Genomic DNA, 12971 nt, shown 5'->3' with positions numbered 1-12971 from the left:
TTTCATCACTGCTAATTGCAATCATTCAGCCAAGTTCTAAAATGAGAAATGTTCTTGTCGCAAGGAAAATGCTGCTCAGACGTTTATTGCTTTTTTACTCTGAAGTTTTTTTCTTCCTATTTAAGAAACGTAGGGAAAGCAACTTCAGATGCTTATTCTTAGCTGTAAACATCCAAAAAATAAAAGCATTAAGGAAATAACAGAACACTTTTTTTGTTTTCCTTTTGACTGTACCTCTATCTGGAGAATTTAGTAAAGTTGCAGATGAAGAGGAGAGCCGCTTGCTAATGACGGGATCAACATGTTTCGAAAGATTCATGGTGGAAACTGACCGCCTGTCTGGATCTAAAACAAATGGAGATAATGCTAATTGACAGCCAGCATGCAGGATTGCAATTTCCTAGTTCACTGATGGAAGGAAAAACTAGGATTGGATGCTTTCAGCTCTATGGCTAGATCTTTACTATAGCACAGTTTTCTAAGTGGACATTTTAAGGTAACTTAAAGGCTAGAAATAATACTCATTTTTCTTATAGGAAAACAAAAATATAGAATAAAAATATTAAAGAACTATTCAGTTCACCAGTTTGTCAGCCAGGGAAGTTCAAGCATATGGTTACAACACAACAAACAGAGAAGACCAAAGGAAAACCAGTGGAGGGCAACGAAAATGATGGAGGCAGCCCATGAAGCAAAAGCGGGTCTACAATTATGAGTGCCTTCATAATTTCCCAAAGGAGAAAGAATGGGGCAGTAACAGTGCTGGTGAGATAGAATGCAAACACCAGAATAAAAAACACCAGGGTCTGTGCATTTGCTGATACTTTTGCTTATAAAGTCATTTTACAAAGGGCACTATAGAAAAACAGATTAATCAGAAAGAAAAAAAGGAACACTGCAGGTGCGGAAAGGATGGTCCCTAGAGCATTTCTTTTTTTAAAATCTACTAAGGACCACCTCTGTGTGCCTAGATCACAGAGATGAGTGTGGTTTACAGACGCATTATGAATCAGCCCACCAACTTACCTAACAAAACTGGCGGCCATGCAAAGACAATCAGAATTAAGTTTATTAATAACATTGCTGTTGGATAATTTTAGAGTAATTCTTCAAGTTCAAGTTAGAAGAGAAATAATATCTGTATAAAAGGGAAAAATCAACTTTGATGGTTTGCTCTCTGAACAGTGGAACCAAGCTGTAACTACACTAACTAGTGTACGTCATGTTCCCTGAATACAACTACATATAATGAAAGTCTAAAAAACCTCATTATGTTATTTATTCAGGATGCAGGGAGTTGTTCTGACCTATATTAGCTAAAGTTCAAGGACTCTTGATGTATTTTGTTTTATTTTCTATGGTTAGCTTCTTCTAAAACGGAACACAAACCAAAATATTCTTTATGGGAGAGGCCTTCAAACCCTGTTCCCACCTGTCTAAACTAACCCTGGGAGTAAATATGTTAAACTTTCTCCCACAGAATAACCACTTCTGGCCATTATTTACAGTGTACAGGGGATAAGTAAGTCTTCCACCAACATCAGATATTCCTATCTTCTACAGGGACCCATCTTTACAGTTGAAGCAATTAAAAATTTTTCTAATTTATTGAAGTATCATTGATTTATATGAAGTGATTTAATCATCAAAAGATGATTAAACCAAACATCAAACCAAACATCATTTCTGTGACTCAAATTTACACTTAATGGATGGGCTCTTAGGGGAATCCTAACAAAGAAAAGACTTGGGGTAAAATGTCTAAAGAAAAAATGACAAAATGTGAGATTTAAGGACACAAAGAAGGATAAGGAAAGTTATTTCCAGGACATTTCATAGCAATACATTTTCTGATATTTTATATGTTCAGCTTCAGTTGGGAGGAAATTGTGTCTACATGCAGGCCTATCACACATAATTAAATTTATGGAGATAAAATATGTATTTATTATATTACTTAACAAATAAGAATCTTTAATCTTTTTTTTCCCCTCTCTGAACCAAACACAAATTCACAAAAGAATTTATGAAGAACTGGATTAAAAAGTATTGTCTTTACAAAGCACAGGGCTAGCTGATGTGGGAACAGTCAGAAAACACACTGATTTGATCTAGATTAAAGTTAATTTCCAGGATTTGTTTGTTGTGTCTACCACAAGTCAGCCCGTTGTGAAGTAAGGAGTAGGCAAAATGAGCAAGACTTGGTTACTGTTCTTGAGATCTTGGCAAATTATTCTGACCATTGAGAATTTTGGTAAATTCTCATTATTTTCAAACTTCTCTGTTCTATTATAGGAGGAATTTTCTCTAATTCACAGCCCTAATAAAAAATGATTTATCCAAAAGCTCACAAATACAACTCTGAGTGGCAATAACAGAGGCCGTATATTGAACTCTAAGCATGGAAACAAGAAGTAAAGCTAAGTAACTTGATATCCCCTCAAAAATGTTGGAGGGAATTCCCTGGGAGCCCAGTGATTAGGGCTCCCAGCCTCCAGTGCAGGGGGAACTAAGATCCTGCATGTCACACACTGCAGCTAAAAAAAAAACAAACAAAAAACTTGAAAGTTTGCACAGGTTTACCTGTTTAACACACACATGTAAAACATGAAGGCAAACGAAAGAAAAATAAGTAATGTTATAAAAGCACATACCATGATGGCCTTTTTTTGTATGAAACAAATATGCAAAATTATACCTAGAATGAAATATCACATGTAAATGATCCTAATGACCGCAGATTTGATGTGCCCCACTGCAAATACAACTGGGTCATGAAGAGCCGAGGGGGAAAATACATGCTTTCAAATTTGGTTCACTGCATAGGAAAGAAAGTTGTGGCAATATGCTTTTAGATTTTGTAAATGATGAGGCTATAGAAGATACACTGAATGTCAGCAATGAAAGGGAATAGAGAAAACAAACAAAAATCCATAGTTATTTATATGAAAACAAAGTGACAATAGCTGTATATTGATGGAGGCAGGGTGAAATGAAGCCAAACTGGATGCACTTTGACCTCAGGTGATTTACCAGTGAAAAAAACATTTTCTTTAAGGTTTTATCCAAAATGATCATTTAAAGAAAAAGTAAGCAGATCACAGGGAATTGCTTTATTTCAGTACCTTTAAGTCACCCGGGTTATACTGTCAACACTTGCCAGACACTGTGCCATGTGCAGATCTAGGTCTATGCAGTGGGACATCAAGCATGCATTACGACTAGGGTGGGAATGGTTCAGCTACTGATGAACTGGCCCTCGTCTGGGGTGCTAGCTACAGGTCAGGCAATCAGCGAATCACAAGGAGCTCTGTACCAGGTTTAGTACCACCAAAAGCTGTGAAGTGGTGGTCCAGGCCTGCTAAATCGAGAAAGGTGAATGATGATTCAACAAAACCACCTGGGGACAGAATGTAAGACAATGATTTTCCAAAGGAAATTAAAAAAAAAAAAAAAAAAGCTTATTAGACTCACACATATGAAACTGACACTCTATATAAAATTCAAGGTGTATTGAATTTACAGTACAAAAATAAAGCCTTTCACTAAGTCCAAATTTCAGTAGGATTTTAAGTCAATTTAAGAACAAGGAAGCGCTTGGACATTCACTGCTATTTCTAGCTTCAGAAATCTGCACTTCCCCTTGCAGAGCCTTAGTGTTGCATATACTTTAGGATCAGAATACGTAAGTTCATAGGATTGATCCTGATCGGCAATAGTGCTAGGATTCTCGCAGAGAAAAAGGCAAAACTGGTTAACCCATTCCAGAATCTTGAAACCCCTAGGCAAATAAATGACTAAAATAATGTAGAACTGAAAATGGTTGCTGAGAAAAATTGTACAGATTTCTGTTTCTTTAAAGAACTTTGTAACAAATGAGAAAAGCAGCCTGTGTGGAGAGAGGGAACCTTATCTTCTTATCTCCATCACCCTCTTATCCTCAAACAGTAGAAGCATCATTTCATTGTAGCTTAATTATTTATGGAGGTTTTTTTTTTTTACAAACACAGAATAAAAAAGTAACTGTGACTTTAACTGTGATTAGAAAAATAGTAATTTTGGAAAGCAGCTTCTCCATTTACCTGTGCTGTGGATGTTTGGGCTCCCGTGGAGAGCACCTCCCCATGACCACCGGTTTTGTTTCTGTTTTGGCTTCTGGCTCCTCTCCATTGTACGTCGCACAACGGCTTCATGACGCTCCTTTAAATGGAACAGAGGAGTTGATGACTAGATTCTACCTGGTTGTTGGAGGATTCTTCAACTTAAGGCAGAGTGAAGTGAGAGATACTACTTAAATTTCAACCTTAATACTCCTAATACTCAGAAGATTCCTAACCTCTACACTTTAAGGTGAGAGTAGTTCTATCAACATGGGGGTGGGTGGGTGGTTACTGAAATTATTAGGTTCCAGCTGACAAAGCCCTTGGCATACAGCGGGTACTTAAAAAAAGGACTATTACTGTTACCACTGACTTCCCTGGTGGCGCTAGCCGTAAACAACCTGCCTACCAATGCAGGAGTCGTGAGATGCAGGTTCCATCCCTGGGTTGGGAAGATCAGCTGGAGGAGGGCATGGCAACCCACTCCATATTCTTGCCTGGAGAATCCCATAGACAGTGGAGCCTGGTGGGCTATAATCTATAGGGTCACAAAGAGTCAGACACGACTGAAGCATCTTAGCACACTACTGGGAGTGTGATGCTTTTCCATCAACTAACGTAAGCCCGTAGCGCAGGTCTTAGTTTAAGCAGATGTAACACATGTGGTACTGTATTTAAAAATGGAATCTAGAATCTGAGGATGTGGGTAATCCCGACCCTGCAATTTAATGGACTGTATGACTTTGTGTAACTTAGCTATTCTGCGTCTTAATCTTCATTTCCACAGAAAGTGGTAACACTCAGAGGTTGAGTAAGTGTTAAATGAGATAATCGATGTGAAAACATTTATAAATGGTAAAGCCCTAGAGAAGCCCAGTTGCTGGGATGAACACTTCAGCATGCATGAAGTAAACATAAACAAGTTACAGGTCCAGACCAGAGAAATGAGCTTTTAAAGGTCCTGTGGAAACAATGACAATCACATCATTCTCAACCTGATTTCCACACCACAACCTCCCTAGAAACTATGCAAGTGAAAATTGCTCAGTTGTGTCTGACTCTTTGTGACCCCATGGACTGTAGCCTGCCAGGCTCCTCTGTCCATGGGATTTTCCAGGCCAGAATACTGGAGTGGGTAGCCGTTCCCTTCTCCAGCGGATCTTCCTGACCCAGGGATCGAACCCACGTCTCTGCACTGCAGGTGGATTCTTTACTGTCTGAGCCACCAGGAAAGCCCCTAGAAACTATGACTGCTGGCAGATCTGCTGCCACAGACATTCGAGCTGTGCATCCCGGCACCTCAGTGGGAAGCTTCCCAGTTAATGCGCTGTGTTCCTGAGACAGACGCAACGCCCACGTGTCCCCAGGCAGCATCTGACCTTGTCCTCCTCCAGCCTCTGCCGCCGCTTCTCCTCCACGGCAGCCCGCCTCCGCTCCTCCTTCAGCCTCTGCTCTTCTAGCTTCTTCTTCCGCTCCTCCAGGTGCTTCTCGTAGTGCTGCCTGGCCCGCTCTTCTCTCTCTAGCCAGACGATCTCTCTTGCAGCTTCAGGAGGAAAACCAAGGGAAACCAGACTCAGGCAGGTTTAAAACCTTAACAGTTGCAGATGCAGAAGTGGCCCACATTTAACAAACATGGATGGGGTCTTTGGTTTTTATTAACCAATCATGGCCTGTGCTTTCCTCAAGTTTTCAGAAAAAAAAATACGACTGTTGATTTTGAGCATAATTTAATATGCAAACAATGAGACGAAAGAAGATGCACTTAACTCTGTTCTTTGGGAACTGGAACAGCCCTCCAGTTTGGTACATTATTACTGCAGAAGAAGGCACGCGTCACATACTCTAGCCTCAAAGCTGAGAGCGATATGATACTCTCAAACCCAGCAGCACCATCTGTCTCTCTCTCATTAAAATATGTGATATCCTTCAGATTGAAAGCCTATGACTTCCTCTCAACACAGCATTGGTTCTGCAAATGTTAAAAGGATTTGGGAGAGTGCATATGTGTATATGTAAAACTGACTTTACTATACAGCAGAAACGAAAACAACATTGTATATCAACTATATTCCAATCCCAGGTGGCACTAGCAGTATAAAAAAAAAAAAAAACCCACCTGCCAATGCAGGAAACATACGAGACGTGGATTTAGTCCCTGGGTCGGGAAGATCCCCGGGAGGATGGCATGACAAGCCCTTCTAGTATTCTTGCCTGAAGAATTCCATGGACAGAGGAGCCTGGCGGGCTACTGTCCACATGACTGAAGTGACTTAGCATACACACCAATAAAAATTAATTAAAAAAAAGATTTGGGAGAAAATTCCAAAGATTGATAGTTGATGAAAGATACGCCTCAGGGGCATATCGCACTGAGTCAGCAAAAGGACATGAGGGATCAAACGAGCAGCCGACCTTGTCTCTGAATTGCTCCTAATCTATTCAGGCAACACATTATCATCACGGAGTGAAAATATACAGCTCAAAAAATATTGTTTAATGGATGGACGTAGGGAGTGTCATACTGAGTGAAGTGAGTCAGACAGAGGAGGAGAAGTATCATATAACACCCCTTCGATGTGGAATCTAAAAAGAAATGATACGAATGAGCTTACAAAACAAAGACTCACAGACTTAGAAAATGAACTTATTGTTGCCAGGAGGAAGGGGGAGTTAGGGAGTTTGGGAAGGTCTTGTACACATTGCTATATTCAAAATGGATAACCAACAAGGACCTGTTGTATAGCACGTGGAACTCTTCTCAATGTTATGTGCCAGTCTGGATGGAAGAAGGGTTTGGGGCAGAATGGATACATGTGTATATGTGGCTGAGTCCCTTTGCTGTTCCCCTGAAACTACCACAACGTTGTTAACTGGCTAGGCTATACCTCAACACAAAATAAAAAGTTTACAGTTTGAAAAAAAATAAAATCTGTATGACCTTAAAAAAATATTATTTAATGATGGAATGCTTCCTTTCTTTACATATACATGTACTTTCCTCATTTCCGAGCACAAAACTCTTTTTTTTTAAAAAATATGATGCCTCCTTCAGCCATGATAGCTAAACACATTTATTTTTATTTTTTCCATTAATTTTTATTAGTTGGAGGCTAACTACTTTACAATATTGTAGTGGTTTTTGCCATACATTGACATGAATCAGCCATGGATTTACATGTGTTCCCCATCCCGATCCCCCCTCCCGCCTCCCTCCCCATCCCATCCCTCTGGGTCTTCCCAGTTCACCAGCCCTGAGCACTTATCTCATGCATCCAACCTGGACTGGTGATCTGTTTCACCCTTGATAATATACATGTTTTGATGCTGCTCTCTCAGATCATCCCACACTCGCCTTCTCCCATAGAGTCCAAAAGTCTGTTCTATACATCTGTGTCTCTTTTTCTCTCTTGCATATAGGGTTATCGTTACCATCTTTCTAAATTCCATATATATGCATTAGTATACTGTATTGGTGTTTATCTTTCTGGCTTACTTCACTCTGTATAATGGGCTCGTTTCATCCATCTCATCAGAACTGATTCAAATGTATTCTTTTTAACGGCTGAGTAATATTCCATGGTGTATATGTACCACAGCTTCCTTATCCATTCGTCTGCTGATGGGCATCTAGGTTGCTTCCATGTCCTGGCTATTATAAACAGTGCTGCGATGAACACTGGGGTGCACGTGTCTCTCTCAGTTCTGGTTTCCCGGTGTGTATGCCTAGGAGTGGTATTGCTGGGTCATATGGCAGTTCTGTTTCCAGTTTTTTAAGGAATCTCCACACTGTTCTCCATAGTAGCTGTACTAGCTTGCATTCTCACCAGTAAACACATTTTTAATGTGAGTTATTAATACTGTTGGCAAAAGTATCCAAACAAAGTATAGAAACTACATGGTATATAAATTCAACTGTTACTTTTTAAGAGAAAAACAATGAAATTCAGAACATTTAGCTTCCTCTAGATATTTAATATGAGAGATTCTGTATTCCTGCTACCATTAAATCTTTCCAGAGCTATTCACTTCAGGAGACAAAACCACTGAAAGGGATATGAACTGACTTGACTTTCATGGGAGGAAAAAGATGAGGACAAACCCAAGGTGAGCTTGTTCTCTGACATCACTCAGGGTTGTACACAGAGATCTGTGTTTCCCCAGCAGCTCTGCTGTTAACACATGGTGAGACCTGGACAATTTCATTTGGATTTCAGTTTTCTCTGGCTTGAAACATGAAGAAATTGATCTTTAAGGTTCCTTCCTTCCAATGTTCAAACCTCATGGTTTTAAAGAAATTCTCAGGCTCAAGATAAAAATTTACTCTGAGCAAAAGCATGTAGTATGAGGGAATTGCTACCCACTCCAGTATTGCCTGGAGAATTCCATGGACAGAGGAACCTGGCAGAATACAGTTCATAGGGTTGCAAAGAGTCAAACACGACTGAGCACACACACACTCAATAAATATTTACTGAATGACTGAATAAATAAAAAAAATACTCTGAAAACATATGTTAAAAGTAACATGGACAGCATTATTCACAATAACCAAGTCATGGAAGCTATGTAAGTCTCTGTATCAATAGATGAATGGATAAAGAAGATGTAGCAAACACAGGCCATGGGATATCACTCAGCCATAAAAAATAATGAAATCTTGTCATTGTGACAACACAGATGAACCTAGAGAATATTATGCTAAGTGAAACAAGTCCTACCTAAACCTGGCCCCTCATTCTCCCTAGAGACCTTTTGCCTTACTGCACCTCTCAAACAAACCATACCTCTCCCATCTCTTTGCTCCCAAGGCTGTGGTTGTTGGGAAAGTTGCTATCCTTGTTTCAATCCAGTCATCCTTTAAGGCAGTTCAGTTCAGTTGCTCAGTCATATCTGACTCTTTGCAACCCCATGAATCGCAGCACGCCAGGCCTCCCTGTCCATCACCAACTCCCAGAGTCCACCCAAACCCATGTCCATTGAGTTGGTCATGCCATCCAACCATCTCATCCTCTGTTGTCCCCTTCTCCTCCTGCCCTCAATCCTTCCCAGCAACAGGGTCTTTTCAAATGAGTCAGCTCTTCGCCTCAGGTGGCCAAAGTATTGGAGTTTCAGCTTCAACATCAGTCCTTCCAATGAACACCCAGGACTGATTTCCTTTAGGATGGACTGGTTGGATCTCCTTGCAGTCCAAGGGACTCTCAAGAGTCTTCTCCAAAACCACAGTTCAAAAGCATCAATCCTTTGGTGCTCAGCTTTCTTTATAGTCCAACTCTCACATCCATATGTGACCACTGGAAAAACCATAGCCTTGACTAGACAGACCTTTGTTCACAAAGTAATGTCTCTGCTTTTTAATGTGCTGTCTAGGTTGGTCATAACTTTCCTTCCAAGGAGTAAGCGTCTCTTAATTTCATGGCTTCGATCACCATCTGCAGTGATTTTGGAGCCCAGAAAAATAGTCAGCCACTGTTTCCCCATCTATTTCCCATGAAGTGATGGGACCAGATGCCATAATCTTAGTTTTCTGAATGTTGAGCTTTAAGCCAACTTTTTCACTCTCCTCTTTCACTTTCATCAAGAGGCTCTTTAGTTCTTCTTCACTTTCTGCCATAGGGGTGGTGTCATCTGCATATCTGAGGTTATTGATATTTCCCCTGCAATCTTGATTCCAGCTTGTGCTTCCTCCAACCCAGCGTTTCTCATGATGTACTCTGCATATAAGTTAAACAAGCAGGGTGACAATATACAGCCTTGACGTACTCCTTTTTCCTATTTGGAACCAGTCTGTTTTTCCATGTCCAGTTCTAACTGTTGCTTCCTGACCTGCATACAGGTTTCTCAGGAGGCAGGTCAGGTGGTCTGGTATTCCATCTCTTTCAGAATTTTCCACAGTTTATTGTGATCCACACAGTCAAAGGCTTTGGTATAGTCAATAAAGCAGAAATAGATGTTTTTCTGGAACTCTCTTGCTTTTTTGATGATCCAGTGAATGTTGGCAATTTGATCTCTGGTTCTAAAAGCCTTTTCTAAAACCAGCTTGAACATCTGGAAGTTCACGGTTCACATGTTGCTGAAGCCTGTAGTCTCATAAATGCACAGATTGCTGGGTTATAATCCTCACTCATTTTTACTACTCCCAGGATGAGGCCTAGTAATCTGCATTTTAAACAAACCTCCTAGGTTATTTTGGTCCCAAGTGATCCATGATGGCATACGGAGGACCACTGCTCTTAACTTCTCCAGAAATTTCATCTCTTCAGGGCTCAATGCAGGTCTTATGACATCTACCACAAACTTAAGCATTTCTTATATTCTGATTTCTGTGTAGCAAGTGACTATTTCCCTCCCCTTTTCCCCCACTCACTATAGTGTTTTTCAGGGCTTCCCCAGTGGCTCAGCTAGTAAAAAACCTGCCTGCCAATGCAGGAGATGAAAGAGACACAGGTTCAATCCCTGGGTCTGGAAGACCCCCTGGAAAAGGAAATAGCAACCCACTCCAGTATTCTTGCCTGGAAAATTCCATGGACAGAGGAACCTGGTGAGTTACAGTCCATGGGGTCACAAAGAGTCAGACCTGACTGAGTGCACATACACATATAGTGTTTTTCACAACTTGTATATAAGCAAGGGCCTTAATAATTACTTCCTGATTCATTGAGAACAATTGTACTTCTTGACTTATTCACCCTTAACTGTGTGGTCTTAGGCAAATTACTTAACTTCCTTACTCCTCACTTCTGTCAGGGTAAATTGTGGCTAAATATGGGACCTTCTCATAGTGTTTACAGTGAGGATTAAAAAAAGCATTACACCTAACACAGTTAGAATAGTTCTCGGCACTTGGTAAGCATTCAATAAATATTAGCCATTATTGTCAAATTTGTCACCATAATTTCAATTCAGAAAATTCAAGGTAGTTCTTAAGCTTGTGCTATCAATCAAAACAGAGCTAAATATTATGACAATAACAATTAGTTTTATCCCAAATAATCTTCTAAATGAAGAGCATTTCTTCATCAAACTCTTAACTTCCCCTTCTATTTTCTACCAGGAAGTGGAGATCCTATTGCAATGCCTTCTTAAATAATTGTCATCTTTACACAGTCATACAGAAAACAGGCAAATAATGGTGAAATAGTAAACAATGGTTTCATATTATTGCAGAGAATGGTGGTGAGCACCAGGATTATTACCAAGTACGGATCCTGTGACCCTTTAAACAGAAGGATAATGCATAAAAGATTTCAATATTTTAGTAAGAATTGAAAGTTAACTTACCCTAAGAGGCTGAGTTACTTAAAATATTCCCTGTGGATGATATATAATAACAAAGTTTTGTATTTTCTCATTAAGAAATAAGACTTCTGAGCATAAGAAAAAGAAGTCAACACTTGCTATGGACCGAATTGTGTCTCCTCTCCCAGCAATTTGTACACTGAATCCCTCCTACTGCCCAAAGTGACTGCATCTGGAGCTAGGGCCTTCAGGAGATGATCATGATTATGTGAGGTCATAAGGGTAGGGACCTAATCCAGTAGGATTCAGTTCAGTTCAGTTGCTCAGTCGTGTCGGACTCTTTGAGACCCCATGGACTGCTGCACAACAGGCCTCCCTACCCATCACCAACTCCCGGAGTTTACTCAAACTCATGTCCATCCAGTCGGTGATGCCATCCAACCATCTCATCCTCTGTCGTCCCCTTCTCCTCCCGCCTTCAATCTTTCCCAGCATCAGGGTCTTTTCAAATGATTACTCCCTTATAGAAAGAGATACCAGGGAGCTCTCTCTCCCTCTCTTTTCATGCTCAGAAGAAAGACCAGGTGAGAACAAAGCAGTCATCCAGGAGCCAGGAAGAGCGCTCTCCTCAGGAATAGAAGCCTACCAGAGCCTTGATCTTAAACGTTCCAGCCTCCAGAATTGTTAAGGAAAAACAATTTGTTGTTTAAGCCATGCACTCGATGGTAGTCTGCCATGGCGGTATGAAGAGACTGTATAACAACTCATTCAGTGTTTAAATCATTAACGATCACTAATTTCACAGAGCTCTATGAAAGAATAACATGTCCAAAAAGGACCTGCGATGAATATCATTAACCTTTGCTCTTGTGACGTGAGCATTTTCTCCTGGACTCTGAGATCGTAATATAAAAATGAAACGAAAACCCGCTGCGGCCCCTGGACGTGAGCAGTCCAGTCCCATCCCTGAGCTGCTGCCACCGAGACTGTAACAGAAGGTCAGTGCCCCACGAAGGGGAACCCACCGTCAGCCTGGGCTCTATTTAGAAGCTGGACTCTTGTACTAAAGCGGCAGGGACTCCCGTACTGAAAGGAGTTTGAAGCCAAAGGGTACTGGATGGAGAAGCAGCTCTGGCTTCACAGGAACCTGAGTCCACCCCCTCCTGCCACTCCCCTGTTGCAGAGGGACTTCTGTGGTCCTGTTTCCTCCAACCGCCTTCCTGCCAGAGCTGCCAGAGGAGCCCACGGTAACATGCAAAGTGTTCAGCGCAGCGCGGGTACCCAGTAGGGACTCTGTACCTGTAACCCCCACACCTCCACTCCACCAAGCCTACCCCTACCACAGCAAGGAGAAAGAAAGAAAGCTTAAGAGGACTAAAACTAAGCCTATTGGTTAAGATCGAGACTTTTAGATCAGGCCAAAATCCAAAACACCCAAGTTATGTTGAAGCCTGGCGTGCTGCAGTCCATGGGGTCACAAAGAGGAGGACACAGCCGAGGAACTGAACACCATGCTGTTTAAAAGAAACCTAAAGTGTTAAAATAAAAAAATCATAAAATAATGAATGAACAAAACCTATCAGGCAAATGAAAACAAAATTGTAATAAATGTGGAATAATAATTCCATTTTGTTT

At 40.8% G+C, this 12971-nt stretch overlaps 1 protein-coding gene across 3 annotated transcripts in view; it reads right to left on the bottom strand.

The window, feature by feature from the left end:
- MAP7 (microtubule associated protein 7) overlaps positions 1-12971 on the bottom strand; it is a 170903-nt gene that overhangs the window by 31614 nt on the left and 126318 nt on the right. For 2 of the 3 annotated variants that reach the window (XM_065931284.1, XM_065931285.1), the window contains exons 4-6: positions 5480-5643; positions 4083-4200; positions 235-345 (exon numbers count right to left, since the gene is read on the bottom strand). In XM_065931284.1, the coding sequence (XP_065787356.1) occupies positions 235-345; positions 4083-4200; positions 5480-5643 (393 nt within the window). The remainder of the gene's footprint in view (positions 1-234; positions 346-4082; positions 4201-5479; positions 5644-12971) is intronic. The other variant, XM_065931286.1, reaches the window with a different exon arrangement.

This window comes from Muntiacus reevesi, chromosome 3 (assembly GCF_963930625.1).
Source record: "Muntiacus reevesi chromosome 3, mMunRee1.1, whole genome shotgun sequence".
NCBI lineage: Eukaryota > Metazoa > Chordata > Mammalia > Artiodactyla > Cervidae > Muntiacus > Muntiacus reevesi.
This window is presented reverse-complemented; position numbering and strand designations above follow the sequence as displayed.